Source organism: Fundulus heteroclitus, chromosome 3, assembly GCF_011125445.2.
Source record: "Fundulus heteroclitus isolate FHET01 chromosome 3, MU-UCD_Fhet_4.1, whole genome shotgun sequence".
Classification (NCBI taxonomy): domain Eukaryota; kingdom Metazoa; phylum Chordata; class Actinopteri; order Cyprinodontiformes; family Fundulidae; genus Fundulus; species Fundulus heteroclitus.
The window spans coordinates 40,305,068-40,324,834 of NC_046363.1; the positions used below are offsets into that span (position 1 = coordinate 40,305,068).

At 39.1% G+C, this 19,767-nt stretch overlaps 1 protein-coding gene across 1 annotated transcript; it reads right to left on the bottom strand.

Moving 5' to 3' along the window:
- Window positions 1-506: 506 nt before the first annotated feature.
- mcl1b (MCL1 apoptosis regulator, BCL2 family member b) lies at window positions 507-2,387 on the bottom strand. Its single transcript, XM_036135392.1, has 3 exons — window positions 1,778-2,387; window positions 864-1,114; window positions 507-748 (listed from the first exon to the last, which is right to left on the bottom strand). The coding sequence occupies exons 1-3, from the start codon at window positions 2,226-2,228 to the stop codon at window positions 632-634; spliced, it is 819 nt and encodes a 272-aa protein (XP_035991285.1). The 5' UTR covers window positions 2,229-2,387; the 3' UTR covers window positions 507-631.
- Between the last annotated feature and the right edge of the window lie 17,380 nt (window positions 2,388-19,767).

Sequence of the window (19,767 nt, forward strand, 5' to 3'; positions counted from 1 at the left end):
GAGGCGACAACGTCAGAGGGACGCTTATCTCACAGCACATATCCGAAAACCACAGACAGGGGAAAAAAAAAAAAAAAAAAAACCCTTACCAGAAAGACAGCACCAACAGGTCAAACAATGACAAATTCTATTTTTTTTTATTGGTTTACATGTCTATCAATGACATGTTATGTGCAAATCAATCCCTCTACCTTTTTTTTTTTTTGTTTGTGACGATCCAAATGTTAACTAAAGCTTTCTAGTATATATAAAAAAAAAAAAAAAAAGGGATGGACGTCATTTCTGCATAAACATTTAAGGAACAAGGCTGGACAGTCCAATGGGTTGAACTGAAGTTTGGAAAACAAACAAAATTACAAATAATTGGGCTGTAAACAGAACCCAACCCCCTCCCCCCCCCTCCCCCATGCAATTAAATAATCATCTAAACCAGAGTTCATTCATCTTTCGTACATATACTTTGTATTATAAAAATAAATTTATTTATATTAAATAACATTATATACACAATATACACAAGTCTGGTAGGTGACTACCGGCCACCACCGATGAGGGCTTCGGCCTCCGTTTGCGCGTCAAAGTCCAAACGTGGGTGAGGAACGCAGCGAAGGTCTCACAGAGTCCAACACATTCACCTGATAAGAAAGGCCAATCCTGCCCCAATCCCAGCGACCCCAACAAACGCCATGAGCGTGTTCCTCACCGTCGACTCTGTGTCCTCTACTTTAAAGAACTCCACAAAGCCGTCCTGTAAAAACAAAACATTTCATTAGCTCAAAGCCTGCAGAGGTGGGAGCGGTCCTGGACGCCAGGATCAAAATAAAAATGGACGCTGGTGCTTTAATAAAGCAGCTGTAACTCACCCATGAATTGTTCTTGGCTAGCCAGTCCCGCTGGTTGGTCAGCAGGTATGTGGAGATCTCCCGGCTCACCAGGTCCACGCAGTGAGACCGGCCGCTCTCCTTCAGGTGCTGGCACAGCACCGCCCCGAAGGCCACCAGGCTGGCGATACGACCCCAGTTGGTGGTTCCGTCCGAGAAAAGGCTGACCGCAACCGATGTCACGAACCCCATGTCGTCTGACTTCTGATTCAGGTTGAGCTTCCTGATCATACCTGGAGGGAGGGAGGAGAGAGAAAAGTTAACTTGTGTTACAGATATCCAAATAGTTCAAGTGTTGTTGGTGAGGATTCTCAGTCATCTAGATTGGAATTAATCCAAAAAGGTTAAAAGAAGAAGAAATGGACTTCTGTTCTGAAGTTGTTTCCATTCTCATCCAGGAAGATTTCAAAACTCAAAATATCTGGAGTAGTGAGGCGTTTCCTGGATGGGAAGCGGAACAAGTTCAGCTTCAGAACAGAAGTCCAGTTTTATTTTATTTATTTTTTTAATTATCTTTTTTTGGATTGATCACAATCTGGATACAACATACTAAACAACCTGTGTATTCTTGTTTGTTTCTTTTTTTAAGTCCCGTTTTTATTTATTTAACCTCTTCTTGAGTTTCTGCATCTGACTTCCGCAGAATGAAGCTGAGCTGCGTTTAAAAAAAAAAAAAAAAAAAAAAAAAAAAAAAAAAATTCACTTCCCTGAACGTTTGCCAAATAAAGACTTAAAAAAAAAAAGGCCCTAAAACAGGCCGCTTCAAACACGGAGCGTGTTGTGTGGAATAAACACTACATATTTCCAGTGGGTGAGGCAGTCTGTGTGAACACCGCGGGGGGGAAAAAATAAAAGAGAAAGAAAAAAAAAATCCTCCTACAATGGCGGCGACTTACCGTTGTAAGCGTATCTGTGCTTCGACAACAGATCCTCCACCACCCGCTTCATGGTAGACAGAGATTTTTTCGTGTACCACCGATGGCCCGACAGTCCAGTAAAGTCTCTGAGGAAACCGCTAATAAGCTCCGTGGTGTCGCTGTCCAGCGCCTCCTGGCCGGCGTGGCTCCCGCAGCCGGCGGCCTCGCTGTCCGCCTGCAGCTCCGGGGTGCTGGGCAGGGAGCCGTCGTCGCGGTTCTCCTGCATGCTTTTCACCGCGAAGCCGTTCCTCGGCATCCCTCGGAGGTTCTTCGGCCGTTTCGTACAGTTCAAGCGGAGAGCTTCCGATGAGGAGCTCATTTCAACCTCGGGCAGTTGAAGCCCCGGCCTGTAGTGCGGTTGTCCGTCCCCGACTCCATTTTGAGAAATTAGACAGTTTACCAGTTGTGTGCTTGTCGGTTCCGTAGACATACTTCGGGTTTAAATTTAAATTTAATCTCAATCGATTCACAACAGGAAGAAATTTAAGCCTACAGATGAAGGCAAGCTAGTAATTATATTTAGCCAATCTTGAACTATAATCCACACACTCGACTCGGTCCTGTTCTTCCGGAACTGATGAGGTGGAGAACTGGCCTACTTATATGCGCAGACATGCATACGTAGACACAGCATCACCGGAGGCGTGCCGACAGGGCGGCCATAATTTGCATACACAAGCATGGAATGCGAGCATGCAATGGGACGTTTCTTTCCATATATATATATATATATATATATATATATATATATATATATATATATATATATATATATATATATATATATATATATATATATATATATTTATTCATTTATTTATTTTACTTTATTTGTTTTATTTAAAAGGGGACAGTGTACATTAATCAATATTAAAATAATGTAAATGTACCCGGGTTAGCTAAAGAGTGCTAATTTTCATCGGTAGTCCTTAAAAATAATCACAAGTATGAAATCACAAGATAAAATTACAATGCCAATTACATAAAAAAAACATTATTTAATCAATATTAAAACAATGTAAATGTACCCGAGTTAGCTAAAGAGTGCTAATTTTCATCGGTAGTCCTTAAAAATAACCACAAGTATAAAATCATAAGATAAAATGACAATGCCAATTACATTAAAAAAAAACATTATGGTTAAGAAATACAATTCATGTAAAATAATTGTAAATTATTTAAGTGTCCACATGTTTGCCTCTCTACAAGCCATTTCTTTGCATTCTTTTTGAATGAAAAGAATGACAAAGACTCTCTGATGGTTTCTGTTTCTCTGTTTCTGTGTTATATATATATATATATATATATATATATATATATATATATATATATATATATATACATTTTGTAGCTTAATGTGTCTAACTTGAGACGGTCTAATATGAAATATCTGAAAACCACGATGTGAATGCTGTGATGAATCTGAAGCTTCATCTTCATAGACCTCATTTTATTTCATTGCATCAAATGGAAAAATACCCACAGCAGCAAGATAAAAAAAAAAAAAAAAAATCAATCAATGAAAATAGTGTTGCACATTATCAGCATTCTTCCAGTGGATTCTTTTTTTTCATCTGTTGTCACCATAAACTTTCATTTGTCTCCGTCTTTTTTGGATAATTGTGCTTCATTCTACACTCTTGTGGAAAAGCCTGGAAATTTCCGGTCTCCACCCAGTAAAACTATCGCTCTGCTGCCCCCTAGTGGTCTGTAGAGTTTTTACACCTTTATTTTGATGCTGTTCTTGAAGACTCCTGTAGCTTCAGATTCATGTATTTCTGTGTTATTACTGAGGGTGCGTTTGCTCCGCAAGGTTTCACGTGGAACCGTCCGTGGACAGATCCCAACCATAAAGAAAAGCAAAGATGTTTTGTTTTTTTATTTATGTAAAAGTTTATTTCAAATACTGACAAAAATCCTCTCACCATCTTCCACACAACAAACATTCCAAATAGCCCTGTACTTTCTGAAGTGTCAAAATGTTTCCTTTGTTCTCCAGTGATCATCATCATGTAAACCCCCTTTTTTTTTAAAGAAGGAAGGGTGCTTCTGACTTCCCTGCAGCTGTCTCGGGCCAAAAGAACAAAAAAATGGGATGAAATAAACCAATTATGCAATCAAAGAACACAACAACAAAAAAAATGGGAAACATTTGGTTGCAACACAAAAAAACAACAACACAAAGATAAAAGCAGCACAAATGTATCTGAGAGTACATAGCCTGTCATTTGTTTATACATTCTGGCACGTATTTCTCTTCTGGATGACACGCCCTGTTTGGGAGGTTTAAAACATGCCTAGTATATTTCCTCTGGTCTGCCCTGTGCAAAGCACTGAATGACCCCCATCAACATTTATGCAGTCAAAACATGTTTTTCAACAAGTTTTTTTTTTCTTTTTTTCCTGAAGCACAAAAGGAAAATTTCTAAACCAAATAGTGCTAAATAGTGAGCTCTTGGCCAAAAGTATCTCTGAAGTATTCCTTTTCAGCACTAGCCATTGATAATTGCAAACAGTCTTAAATCACGTAGACTACAATTCTGAAAATAAATTGAAAAAAAAAAAAGGAATTACACAGTCAGACTAAAGAGGACAGGCATTCTTTACAGGGTATCATCTCAGATTTGTCTTGGAATCAGCAGCATTTACACACATTGTCATATCATACAGATTCACATAGCCTCTGCAAAAAACACCGATATACAGCAGAAGTAGTGTTAAAACTGAGAGAAGAGAGGAACCACTGAATCAGGCTACGAAAAGACCAAAAAGCAGGTGGGGAAACAACAAAAGTTAAATCCCGTTGAAGTCTATTTACAATAGATGAGACAAAGAGAAGTGTTGCATTCGTACAGCACCAGAACAAGATCATATGCACACGTCACTTTCACACACTGCAAATTTGACACATTAAAAAGTGAGGTTGCAGATATGGTGGGTTTGTGAAAGTTCCCTGAAGCAGTAATATTTACTCTTTTTTCCTTGATTAAGTGCACATATCCAGTTTATAGTCTTGACTCGCGTGTAGGCAGCACATTCAGGCCCTGTTCACACGACAACGATCCAGCGAAAACAGGGTTGTTCTTGCGCTCCTGGCAGGTGGATTCAGGTTTTCCTGTCCACATGACAACAGAGACCGGGCTGTTTTACAAACAGTCCGGTGTCTTGTAGCGATGGAGCAACCCGTTAAAACTCAACAGCAAGGAGAGAGCAAGCTCGTGGCAGTGGCAGCTTGTAATGGCACTTCCGGTGGCAGGTCGGGCACGGCATAGTACTGGCAGCTGACACTAGGCTGTCACTAGGGTGACAGTCCAGCTGTGCTGTCACTACGCTGCCAGCAGCAAACACACCTCTGTAGGAACGCCCCCACACAGTAGAAACGCCCCTGTGGGAGGTCCAACAGTGTGGGCGTGTTGTTTGTGCAAACGCTTATTGGTTCGTTGGTTTGCCCACTTGAATACTTGTATATTTTCCCTCCATCTTCTTCATTCTTGCTGGGTTTTCCTTCTGTGATTGTCCTGCTGATTCCCTTGAGCAACTTTTTTACTTACTTTTCCTATCTCAAGTACATTCTGGAGAGACATCAAAGAAAATGCATGTGTCCTTCTAATACTGTCCGGATAGGGCAACAATGTGTTGAACAGACATAAATACTGTGAATAAACACTTTTTGACTTTGTTAATTTTTTCCTGTTCAGTTGCACAAATATCACATTTAAACCAATCATAGTTGTACTATAAATGAGAGTATACCAGTGTCCGATGTACATCATAGTGATTTATTGATATGCCGCATAATTTTTGGTGTTATGGAGGTGATCACCCTAAATTACAGTGACAAGAGCAATAAGGAACTTAAAAGGGATTGGAGCAAGTAACTAAAATAAAATATATTTAGACATGTTTGTGGATTTTTTTTTCTGAAGCACAGATACGCAGATATGCAGATTTAACAAGTTTCAGCGAGGAGTAATACAATTTAAAATTATTAAAGAAAATATCAAAACAAGGGGGAGAGTCTTTCCACTCAAAGATTTCACGTAATTTGCAACTACTTAGGCATATTGAGTTACTTTAACACAATTGTTTCATGTCCTACCTTGCTTACATTAAAGTGAAAGTTAAAGTAGTTAAAGTATGCTTAAGTAGACGCAAATATGCATATATCTTTTTTTCAGTGTACAGCAGTGTATGTAATACTTGGTTAGCAAGAAAACAATATTTACCACATCAGATGTTTGATTATCAAGACCATTAACTTAGTACGCAATATGGTTGATTGAAAACTGGAATATTTGTCATTTACAGTGTAACCTTTCTTTGATGTCTCTCCAGAATGTAATTGAGTAAGGACAAGTAAAAAAAAAACGTTCAAGATAATCAGCAGGACAATAACAGAAGGCAAATCCAGTGAGAATGAAGAGGATGGAAGGAAAAAATATAAGTATTCAAGTGGGCAAATCAACGAACCAATAAGTGTTTGCACGAACAACACACCCACACTATCGGACGTCCCATAGGGGCGTGTTTGTTGCTGACTGTACCTGCAGTTATACCTCACTAGAGCTCTTGCTGAACTAGTTCACAGTTCAGCTCCAGAAGAACAGGAGGACTGAGCAGAATGGCTGAGTTATAGTTAAAGACTGGCAAATTGTAATTACTAGCTAGACTTCTGTATAAGCTTATTTTTTGTGTTGGGATCTGTTGCGATTGAGATTTATTTTAAACGCGAAATATGTCAATGAGTATGATAACCATCCAACTAAAAGACCTCAGTTTTGATGCTTTTTCAAGTGGGAGTCTTTTATCACCCACACTATGGGCCGAGCCTTCCACTGGCCAAGGTCGACATGGGCTCCTCAGTAGAAGATCTCTGCAGAAACTGTCCGAAACGGTCGTAGAACCTCAGAGAGATGCTGGCAAATGGTTAAGTGGTAAAAAGCCTGCAGGAAGACCGCGACCACGGCTCCCTGCCAAGCAACCCGGAGCGAAAAAATCTCAGTAAGTCGCTGCCGTTGCAGGAGGATTTTTCTCTTTTTTTCCACACAGACTGCCTCAGCTAGGGCTGGACGACATAGGAAAAAAAGCATATTGATAAAATAGAATTCATATTGAGCGATAATTTTCAACAAATTAAAAACATATTTTACGTGCAGTCCTGGCCATTTTATGCGGTTGCATTACAACCGCATAAAATGGCCATAATCAATATATGTCTATCTATCGATAAATATTGTTATTGAGCTATCGTCCAGCCCTAGCCTCATCCATGGGAAATTTATTACACACAACTCTGTGTTTGAAGTGGCCTGTTTTTGACCTTTATAAGTCTTTATTTGGCTTTTGGAAATGTGGCCAAGTTTTGCTCCAAAACTGACTCCACCTCTGGTCTCTTCTTTTTAGGCAGCAAAAGTCTTTTGACTCAGGAGACCACAAGATGACCAAAGCCAAGATGAAGAACAAGCAGCTTCCTGTGGCGGGACCCGAGAAGAACCAGGCAACCACATCCCAACGCCGCAGAACCTGCCAAGGACAAGGAAGTATTTCCTGGTGACCCCCCCAAGGTCATCCGCTGCAGCTCAGGCAAACGAGGACTGAAGACATCCATTCTCTCTCTGCCAATGATGTCCTGCCCCCCCTCCCTTCGCTCTCGTTCTCGCTAAATATGCTGCATGATTGCTAAGTGACACAGAATCTAACTATTTTACTTGCAGTGGGGCATCTGCTTAGGGATTTATATTGAAAATCAAAACAAACACATACTGTCCTGACACGTAGCTACAGCCCAGGATAAGAGCCGGTGGAGTTCGTCTTTAGTTAGGAGTGCGGCTGCTCTCTGAGTCTCTGTTCAGTGGCTGCTGAGTTGCGTCTGGATAAGGGGTTCGCTGTAGCCCAGGGGATTTATGAGGCGGCGAGCAGAACCCCGCATCGAATAAACGGTTCGGTAAATCAGTCTTTCACGAGCACATAATTTGCATTTACCTTGTTACTTTGAGGATTAGTCCACATAGCATGCTAATCAACTATTTTAGGATTATATTGTTGGATGTTAGGCTACAAAATGCTTTGCTTTTAACGGTGGGCAACCTAATAGGAATGCTGGTTTTCAGATAATAACTTGATTATATTGCCCCTTGTGTAGATTATATGTTTCTAAATGACGTTATTGCTTATTAGACTGTATAGAACCTTTAATAAAGTAACATTGACTTGATGGAAAGAAGTTCACTGCATTAGTGGCACTTGCCACTGGCTGCCCCTGCCACTGGGTGGCCAGCGGCAGCTGGTGACAAGTGCCACTAGGTGTCCCTGGCCACCTGTTACTAAAATACTGTTTTGAAACGATGATGTTATTGCTTATTAACATGTGTAAAACCTTTAATGAAGTGGCTGTATTTATTTTAGAAGCAATGGCTTAAATTGTGATTTCTATGCATTTAACATGCTGTAAGGAAAGAGGCATTCAAAAAGCTGCTGGTGTGTTACACAGAATTTATAGTTAATATGAATTCTTACACAGAAAATGATAACTCAAATGCTTTAGCATTCTGAAAGCACCTGGGCATGAGGGTGTCAGAGACTACTGGGAGATGACATCATTTCACGGGATACTGGAGGGTGAAAATTAGGTCAGGTTGCAATAGTTGTACCTAAATTCTTAAGCTATACTGATTAGTATGTGACCCTCCTTAACTCTATCTAAGATGGGGAGAGGCTGCAGCAATGAAGACATATGGTTACTTGTAAATATCTTTATTTACAGAAGTTGTTCTAATCTAGCAAAAACCTTTAGTTTGTTTTCATTCACAGTGTAGACACAGAACTTTTCATAGTCCTCCCTCTCTGCAAAAACAAATATCAAGCACAACAGGAAGTGTTACTCTCCCAGTACATTTTTCTACACCAGTCAGCTGCAGCCTGACTGTCGACAATGATAGAGCTTCCCTGCAGCAAATGATAGATTACTGAGGGTATTATATAAGTGTACACTGTTATTTGTTATTACATATTGCTAAGCTAGCCTACATTAAGGGATAATATTTCCTTTTCCATCTGACTGTGTCAAAAACAGCTTACATTCAGTAATTAAATAAACCTTTCCTGTTAACCGTTTCTGTGGCTTGCTCTTTTTGGACTTTCTGAACTCTGGAAATTAAAGAACAAAAAGAGGAGAGTGGGTGAGCCAGTACTGCATTCTATAATGACTGCGGTATATGTAAGTGTGCATCCACAATTGTTCATCACCTGTCATTTTCCTTGTTGGTAATCATGAGCATCATCTCCGCTTGGTAGCGGCAAAGATTGTTGTTATTTTGCAGCCACTGGATCACAACCTACAAAAACACATTTCAAGTACAGCACTTAAAAAAATAAAATACTAAATCAGTCACGTTTCAATGTTCAATTACAGTATTTTTTATAATACTGTGATGGATACTCTCATCATCACACAATCTTAGTAGTGGTTATTATTCCCTAACACAAGTTACAGATGACACAACATAACTTTAATTTAGGTCTGTTGTGCAATTATACACTGTTTAAAGTTATTTAATGTTTATTAAATAACTCTCTGTCTGTTAAGTATTGTCTGGTGATGATCAGCTCTTAAGCTGATATTAGGACAATGGTTGAAAGGGACGAATTCGAGCACTAGTGATCTTTTAACAGCGAACTCTGCACACACATAGAAAAAAGGAGTGACAACTTCTTTTCAAGTTCAAGAATTTAATAACAGAAATACAATTAACATCCAGAGAACATCACTATGTAATGCTGCTTATCTAAATTAACAGAATATTTCAATCAGTAAATCCTCTATACTAGGCTAGTGAAACTTAACTAAACTACTAAGCAAAATAAAGATAAAAAAGAAGCTAAGCTAAGGAACTACTTACATGCAAAACAAACAAAAGACAAAATAAAAGTGGTTGATCATAATCAGAATAATTCAGTGAATCCTGTTCACTGCAGATCTTGTTAAAAAAAACATGGAATGTAGTTAAATTAGCTTAACCAATTTAGAAAAACCTTTTGGCATGTTTTCAATCCATTCACAATGCAAATCCTGAGTAAACAAAACGTGATTTGATGAAATAACATTTTGTTTGAGTTAAAGAACCAAAGTTCATCTTAAAGAATGTGAATTGATGTTAAATTAGCTTTACTAATTCAAAACAACATTTGTTTTAAAACAAGCTCCTTTGAATGTCCGCAAATCGAAAGCTAACAGAAGCTAATAACATTTTGGCTATAGCGGACTTTTGGTGCTAACAAATAAAAGCTTTGGTTTTATTTTAGTAACAATGAGTGGGCCGGATAACGTAAACATTAATGTCCCATCAATGTATAAATCCCTTGTGGAGATAACCTTTGTTATAACCATAAAAACACACTCGACAATGACATGGTACCGAATGCTAGCAATAAGCTATTCCGTTAGCCCTTTGTTTTAAAGCCACCATGTAAACAATTTACAAAACATTTCCAAATGACCATCTAACTTCTCCCTCTGGTTTCTCTGCCCAACCTGTAGGTGCCTCGTGTGAGTTCTGTCCACTTTGGTCATCCAAGGAAGGCAGTGAAAGGGGAACCATTGTTCCTTCAGCGGCGGCTAGCCTACGGCTCTGCAACTATGAGCTAACCTGCAGCTCTGCAGCCTAGCAGGACATGGTCGGGGGCAGGGGTAGACTGAAAGAGAATCTGGTCAGGAGTGCTCTGACCTTTTGTCTGTGAGGGGGTAGTTTACTGAGGCACCCTGCTGAGAGAAAGGCCATCCTCTCCTGGAGGGTCCCAAGTCATGTTGCTCCCAATCCAATCCGATTCATGGCTCAATGGCACTACAGGACATTGCATCTGGACAAATATTGTTATGGGTGTCCAGTTTAATATTTGATTGAAACCACTTGTTTGTTTTGTTTTTAGAGATTATGCAGACAAGAGACCACCTGGAGGTATTGGAAGCCATTGTAAAATTAGTACCTACTTTGACAGAAGGACTCAGGAGGGGGACTTTGTTCAAGTTCAGTTGTAATGGCATACCGCGCACGTGACGTCACCGACTCAAGAGCAACGCCCCTTTTGCCGCTTAGGTAGGGCATACAGGTAGAGAACGCCCGTAGCAACCAGCTATTACACGCGCAACAGAAACAGCGATATGACCGACTTTACAGCCATTAAACTTTCCCAAGACGATGTCCCAGGCGCACGGATTACTGGTCGAACTGTCGAAGAACACACCAACCTTCAGCTCAAACGATGGCTTGAGTGTCGAGGGTTTAAAAAGACTGGAAAACGGGCCGAGTTGATCGAACGGTAAGCTTTGTTTTTTTTTTTGCTGCGCGGCGGTCATGGCGTCATCGGGCGTTTTTTTGTTTGTAATCACCGTCCAGGGATCGGTATATGTTTAATGTTTGTCTTATTTTAAATGTTTTTGAGTAAGCTATCCTGGTAGCAGGCTATCAAGTTAGCGCCTGCTACCATGATAGCCTATATGCTATCATGGTAGCAGGCGCTTCATTATTAACATGTCGGCCACCAAAATACTCTTACCTGTTCACTACTTGATGTCGCTGGAATTGGGTCAGGATGTTCTTCGGTTGTGCCCTTTCCTCCAACAAAATGCTTGCTACATATGTAGGCCGACCGCACCGGTGTACCCAGCGCACACATTTCTCCTTGGCAGTCTTGAAGAAAACATCCTTCATATGCGGCCGATCAGCGTACCTCGAGTCGCTGTTGCACGTTCCATAGCAACAATGTTTAAAAACCATGGTTTAGATTAGGAAAAAGCAGTCGTTTACCGAGTAAAACCAAGGTTAACGCACGTCCCTTTTACAGCGAAACAGCGGCGGACTATGCAAGCTTGTCCTACTGCGTACCACGTGATGTGACGTCATCGTGACGTTACGTTTCTAAAAATAGCTCGCTCGCGGTACGCCATTCAAGTTGTTGCTAGACACTGAAATATTCACTTATTATTCAAGTTATTTTTGTTACTTTTTTTTTCTAATGTTTTCTACTTTGTTGTGTTATTACTCCATTGTGTGATCAGTTTAGGTTTCCCCACCCCAATTAAATCAGCATTTGTTGTCTGTCTGCAGGTCATTTTATGTTCAGTTAATGTTCAAATGAGCCCAAATCCTTTAAGGATCAAACCCCTATGTAAAACTCAAATGTTACCCATTTCGCATTATAACATCTTTCTTTAATCCTTTCTGAACATCTCTCATCCTTGATAGTTTTTGGTCCACTAAAAATACAGATGGACATTGAAAAGTGTTTTTTGTCACCAAGCTCATTTACACCTACAAACCTATGTTATTAGTAATTGCCTTGTCTTTTTCAGTGTTAGGGACTGAAGCTCACCTCAGGCAGAATCCCTTCTGTGACCATGTGTTGGTCAAGAACTCTACTACCAGGGACATACAGGATGTTTTTAAACCACTTGATGAGAACCTCTGTCTGTAACAACAAGGGAGGCAGTTATGATGAGACTCTCATCATGAGAGTGTTGTAAATTGCAATTGAAAAGACATTTAAATTTTAGCAATTAGTTAGATGCTTCTTTAATGTTTTTCTGTAACTACAACGGCAGCCTACAGCAATTTAACAAAAGATATACAACAAATTATTAAAAAAGAAAGGAAGAGAAAGTTAGGCAATCTCAAACAGGACAGACTGAGCAGCATGCTTCCCTGCAGCATTCTTTGAGAATGCAGCACTAATACCTGCTGTATTGTATAGCTCATCCTCTTTTGTATTTCCCACATGGTTTTGAATTGAATTACATGAAACAATGACAATGTACCGTCATGTCATTAAAATTGGTGACATGTTCACTGTATCATTTTCAAAGGAGTGGATCAAAGACTTTGTATTTCCACATATACATTCAGTTTGACATAATGTTACCAGTCTGCAATTTTTTTCCAGGTCCTGTAAGATTTTAGATTAAGGTAAATCACAATTTTATTTAATTTCCTGAAAAATGTCATTGTCTTCTACATAACAAGGAATGGCATCACCTTAATCTCAGAATCTGTAAGAATATCTTCAGCTTTTACAGACTGCAGAACGTTGTCGCCGTTCAAGAAAACAAATTGAAAACGTTCTTTAGATATTAAGCAGAGTGAAACTTCCTTCACTTTGTTTAATATTTCTCTCCATATAAAGTAAAAAAAACACATGACAGTCAATTTCCTAAAAGCAAATTGCTTGTATTTTCATAGCAATTCATGTAGACCATAGGATCCCAAAATGCTTTACACTACACTCAGTTATTAAAGCACACTTTCACAAGTACTACTACTTTGAGTTTGTTCTAACCATTGTTTTGACATTCAATAAGCAATTCTTAAGCAATTCTTACATATCAGGGTTTAAACTGCATCCGCAGAAGAAGTCCCTTTCATTCCAGTCTTCTGGCAAACCAGCACACTGAAAATGTTGTCTGTTTTTACTGGTTGTGCATTGAATCCACTGGTATTTTTGTTACTTGTTTGTGGGAAAGGCTGATAAATAAAGCAGAATATAGATTAAATGCAGTCTAAAAGTACAATTAAAAAAATTTCCATTTGAAATAACCTATTATTTTTCACAGTTCATTTTACAGCATGTTCCGCAAGACTGAATTTATGCAAAACATATGAAGTTTTCCCTGTTGCACTGAAACAAGCATGACCTGATCTTCCAGGCCAGGCAATGGATGCTGGAATCTGTATTCTTTAGCTTCTTAAATCTTTTTTAACTTGTCTTCCATTGCTATAGTTTCTTGTAAAGTCGGAGGAAAGTCCTATGTGACAAAGAAAATAAGTGTTTCCACACATTTTTCTTTAATGTGCATTTAAAACAAGAGATGAAATGATCTAACGGTACCTCAGGATCAACGTTTCTAATCATTTGGCTGGCATGATGTATATGAAGAGTCCTGCATTGATTAAGCGTCAAAGGTTCTGCAGTGACACTATGCTTTTAGACTTCAGTTTCAACAGCTTAATGACAATACAAACAAATGTCTTTGTTGAACCCACAGACATAACATATAACAAGCAATAAGAGAAATATTCCGGAAGCAGGTCAACCCACTGAGCACAAAAAATGCCACAATTGACAATTTCTTTTGTGGAGGAAATGTTACAGTCCAACCTTGAAGGCCACCAGAGGACCTGAAGAAATTTCTGCAAAACACAAAGTGATACTTAACAGATATTGTTTTATTAAGTTACGCATTAAATATCTGCATATGTGATCCTGTACCTGAGGGGAGCCATGTTATTATTAATAATTGTCCTGTGTAGTGATAGGGAGTCATAACTAAATCTTTTTGCAACTGATGTCAAATACCTATAAGGAAGAGTATTCTGTCATCCACAGGTTTTGAGATTTGAGACTATATTAGCAAAGTTGGCTTGCAATTATTGCAAGCATGTTATTTCTATGTTATGTAATTTGCTTTCTCTCTAGGTTGGTAATCAAAACAGTCTGTGCTATAACATCTCATTACTTATAAAATGGTTAACAACACAAAAGACACCACTTTCTTGTTGCTCACCCAAACAATGAAGTGATTCCCTGTCTCAGGAGAGGAATGACCCACAGTCCTAGGAAGGAATATTTTTCCAGACAGCTGTGAGGAATATTTGTCAGTTTGAGAAATTATATAATAATTATATTATAATATTAAAAAATAAAATTTAAGCAGTTTATTGTGTTAAAATCAAATAAAAACACTTGCTGGTATCTGCTTCACAAGTTGGTCTTTGACTGTTACACTTTTTTCCACTCACTGTGCCATAATATTAAATCAAATGTACCCATGGAAGTACACTTCAAAAGTATAAACAATACATTTTCTATAACACATATCATATGTGTGTATATTTTAAAAATCCTACAAATACATTTTAAACATACCATACTTTCTTGGACCAGTTGTGCTACTGGATAGTTATATTATACATCTTCTATTAAAATTCAAACCCAGGGAGAAACAATATGTTTCCATGATACCATTAAGAAAATTAATCAACACTTGGATGAGTTGTCTTTGGTTATGCCCTGGTTGAGAGACGATCTAACAGTTCCGGGGGGCACACACTTGCTACGTCTTTTATCGATACAGGAAACCGTCTTGCTGCATGTGCCAAGGCTTGGTTTTCATCCCGATGTCCAGACAATAAAGTCTTGAGTTTTTCTTTCTTACATGGATTATGACAGACATGTTTGATTTTTTTAAAAACACAAAACAACATAAAGATTGTCATTTACCTTGCATTTGTTGTCAACAGTGTAACGCTGTGCCATAAAGCTGGAAGTTACATTGCTGTCAGGATTGTTATTTGGATTATGATCTGGAGATAAGATGTTTTTTATCCATATTTACTCTGGAGAAGTGGATCAGTAACAATCAAGAGGTTTTGCAAAGCATTCCAGAAGATTGGTGGGCAAAGGATCTAAAAGAGCTTTACCTGGATCGGGACAAACTTCCTATGGAGAGAGCTTTAGAGCTACTCTGGTGTGTGGAATCGGATGGCTTCAAGTTTAAGATCGAAGTAAAACAGCAATGTCTCACTAGGCGTGGTATGCTGTCAGTAACCAGCTCTGTGTATGATCCTTTGGGAATTCTTGCACCCATCACTCTCTATGCCAAGATGTTGCAACAGGAACTCTGCAAAAGAAAATGTGGTTGGGATAAGGCTTTACCTCCAGGTATTTTGAAAAATAGAATTCATGGACTCAAGAACTTGTACTCTTGACATCATTTCAGATGAGTCGATGTATTCTACCAAAGGACTTTGGGGAGTCTGTTCATACAGAGTTGCATCATTTTGCTGATGCCAGCAAGGATGGCTATGGAACTGTATCATATATTCGGCTGAAGAACTCCCAGAATGACATCCACGTCGCATTCTTATTAGGCAAGGCAGGAATTGCTCCACTGAAGACCATCACAATCCCACGAATGGAATTAACATCTGCCGTCCTGGCTGCTCGAGTGGATGCCCAGTTGAAAGCACAGCTGCAACTACAAATTGATGATTCTGTGTTCTGGACTGACAGAACGTCAATATTGAAGTACATCTGCAATGAAGACACACAATTTCAAGTATTTGTGGCATATAGAATCTCTGCTATAAGAGAGGCTTCACATCCTTTTCAATGGAGGCATATCTGCTCTGAGGGAAATCCAGCAGATGCTGCCTCAAGAGGAATGAGAATATCGGACTTTATTGAACATCACATCTGGCTGGAAGGTCCCAAATTTTTATGGAAATCTGAACAGGAATGGCCACAAGCTTCCTTTGATCCTGTGTTGGAAGTTGACGATCCTGAGGTCCACAAAAGTGCAGTTGTGAACGTGACATCTGGTAATGCATTAAATCCTTCATATCGGCTCATCAGTTACTTCTCTGATTGGCAAAAGCTGAAGAAATCAGTTGCTTGGTTTAACAAGCTAAAATCCATCCTACTTAAGCATTGTAGAAGGAGAAAGATTACTAACAATTCTTCCCAAGATGACTCGAATGAGAAATCTGTCCTGAATTTAGAGGATCTATCGCAGGCTGAGTTTGCCATTGTATGCTATTGTCAGCAACAGCGGTTCAAAGAGGAAATGGCTGGATTGGCTGAAAAGGGAGTGATCAGCAAACAAGTGCCCCATCACCAAATTGTGTCTTTTGCATGAAAGGTAACTTATGGTATTGGTTTAAATGGTTTTGGCTCGTAAATGTATAATGTGAAGTTGTTATGTCTAACAATTTGGGGCCGGTATGTAGAAGCCAATTTGTACAAAGGTCTATATAAGAAAGGAAATGATGCGTGTATGGGCGTGTGTTTCACCGGAAAGGTAAATCGGTTTTGACCGCTTGCCGGGGAAAACGCTGTCAACCCACAGCTAGCCGTTTGTATCATTTTTTGTTTTGTAATCAAGCAAAGTTGGAAAAAAATCGGCTTTTTTAACTGCAAGAACAGCGTCTGGACATTTCCTATCTACCATCTCACCCCGGCAAATGCATGTCAACCATAACATTCCGGTTTAAAATACTCCAGTGGCTTTAAGCGTCGGCTTAGCCTCTACAGTTCCAGTTTATCTTGTCATTATGCAGATGAATCAAAAAGTCTGTTCAAAATGGGTTTCTGTCATTTGGCACAGTGAATATCTAAGAGATGCAAGCTCTCAACTGAACTGTTCTGCAAAAGCAGAGTTGACCTCTTTTCTAAGGTCGGTGCAAATATTGAGACCTCTCCGCTTCTCTTCTGGTCTTTTCTGATTGTTTTGGTGAAATCTATCATAGAGAGAGTATCTTTCACATGTCCCTGTGATTGGATGTCGGCTGTCATTCGATCAACACTGTATCTTGTATGCTGTGGCAATGGAGACCTCAGGTTTTTTACCCACTCCAACTGAACGTTTAATTCCTTCTGGGCTGCTTTCTTTAAATTTTCTGGTGTCTGGGCACAAAGTCTTCCATCAAGTGGTTGGTGTGGTTTGGTGTGGTTGTTGGCGTGGCGAGCAACCTGTCCTGCTTTATCAGATATGCAGCACATAGGCAGATACTTAAAGCTCATCGCTGTGGTCTCTTGCGGACTCCATCCAAAACAATACATTAACATAGAACACAACACCATGCATACAAGAGAAGTCGAGAACACCACCTATAAATTAAACAAATATTTTATCAGAAAATTTTCTTTGTATTCATAACAAACACAAATAAAAAAAACTCACCCCCAGTTTTTTGAAGCTTGAGAAAAAGCTTTGGGTATACATCCTTAAAGTTTAACAGTTCCTGGAGTCTGTTCAACAAATTTGCAATTGACCCATGAGGCAACACACCCAGGGCAAGGCAAGCCTCCTGAAGATCCTTTTTGTTATGCTGGATAATACCAGAAAAAAAGTTAAACAGAACTTATGAAGAATAAACAAAATAATTACGTTTTTGTGAGTACAGACAGAAAAAGATGTAGTCTACCTTTTTTTGACTCAACGAGTTACAGAATAATGTCTTCGTTTATTTGTTTTGCACATCCACCCATCACTCCACTTTGGAGTGACGGGTGGATGTGCAGTATGGGTCAGCCACAGTTTTGCCTTCAAGTAAAATGTGTAACATTCAAATTCAGTTCAATTCAATTCAAAAATACTTTATTTTCCAAAGGGAATTAAATGTGTAAATTAAATGTAACAATTGTTTCATCTAAGTTTTTCTCAAGCATCAGCTTTGTTCAAATAAAATCTATGATGAAGCTGATACAATACTATGGTGATATTATATCCAGCAAATAAATACATACCTGATATGAGGCCGTCTGCTACAACTGATATGTCTAAATCAGACCATGCCTTAACAATGTCAATTTGAAGATCTTCGTCAGATATGGTACCTGGATCCGGTCTTTTAAAGGTCTCGACTGCAAATAAAGATGACACTAATAACACATGTAAATCTGCCAAATAAACATAAAAACTATTCATATGATGGTACAATTAAAGCTAAAAATTCAAAACAAATATCATAATAGCAGTTCCTGTCTTTGACACCAAGAAGTCCTTAATATAGCAAAATATTTGCAAGTTTTACATCAGTGCATCTTAGGATTTTGCATGTCTGAAGTAAAGATTCCAAACCAAATGTCTTATGTGGTATATTAAACGCCAGTTTCCAGTTGCCGTCAGCTATTATCACAGATGGGTGGTATCCACACTGATAACAAGAGAAGTCAAAGTGGAAGACTGTCAGTGACAAAAAAATGGTGAAAGGCTTTTCTAACTGTTTGATGGTGATAGCGGTTGTCATTGAGGAGGGATAACGTCTCTAGCATCCGCCCACTGGTTGTCTTGTTCTGGAAGTAAACCCAATACATTTACACAGATTACTTTAAGTTTGAACACATTCCAAAACACTTTTTATCTAGTAATCTAACAGAGATTCTGGAGTTGCCTTACTGCCAACCCTGACACCAGAAGCTCACACAATGGCTACGTTAGGAGGATATTGTTGTTGAAATTGTGGAAACCAGAACCGTATTCTTGGAATGTCACAATGTTACCACATGTTGGGCATTCTTTTTCAGCAGCCGAAATACCTACAAAGTATATGTTGCGTTAGTGTTTTGGTATAAAGCATATCTGAATGAAGAACATACATAGATACATCTTTACAATAACAACAATGTCAAAGAAAGAAAAAACAACATTTATCCAAAAAACAGCAGTAAGGATTTATAGAGGCTCACCTTTCTGGACATAGTTAATCCCATACACCATGGCTTTTGTGGTCACTTCTTTGGAGGGACAGAGTTCTGGACGAGCGGACCCTGGACAGTAGGGACAGGTGTTTTCAGTAGGAAAAAAGCAAGGTGGTAGCATGGCATTTTCTCATGTGTCCGGACCTTGAAAGGCAAGTCCTGTAGACAAGGGATCCGCTTATGTGTATAGATGTACATAGTCATTGCACAGATTTTTTAAGTGTTCATATTTTATAGAACAAAAGAGATGCTACCGTCCACCATGTGACTTTCTAAGTCATCAATGTCCTCTACCTGCACATCAGACATGGCCATGACTGTGCTTGGCATCTCTTGGAAAATCCACCATGTGGCCAACATGCAATGAATACAGCAATGTCATTTTCCACTTCCCTTACATTGTCAGCGCCAGCCCGGGCCTCTTGGGGGCCCTAAGCAGAATATGATTTGGAGTGGGGCCCCCTCCCACCACGCAAGAATCACCTATGCTAGAAGATTATTTATACAAATGTCTATATAATATTATAGCGAATATTATGGTAGTAACCAAATCGTTTTTATTGATTTTTCATGTTGAAACAACAGACATCCCATTCAAAACATACAGAACAAAAGAGTAGGACTCAAAATTTACATCATAAAAACAGCTCAAAAAACACAGACTAACGACAAGACCGATCCTACTACCACACACACCACCTGTGTTCCAGACACTCTTG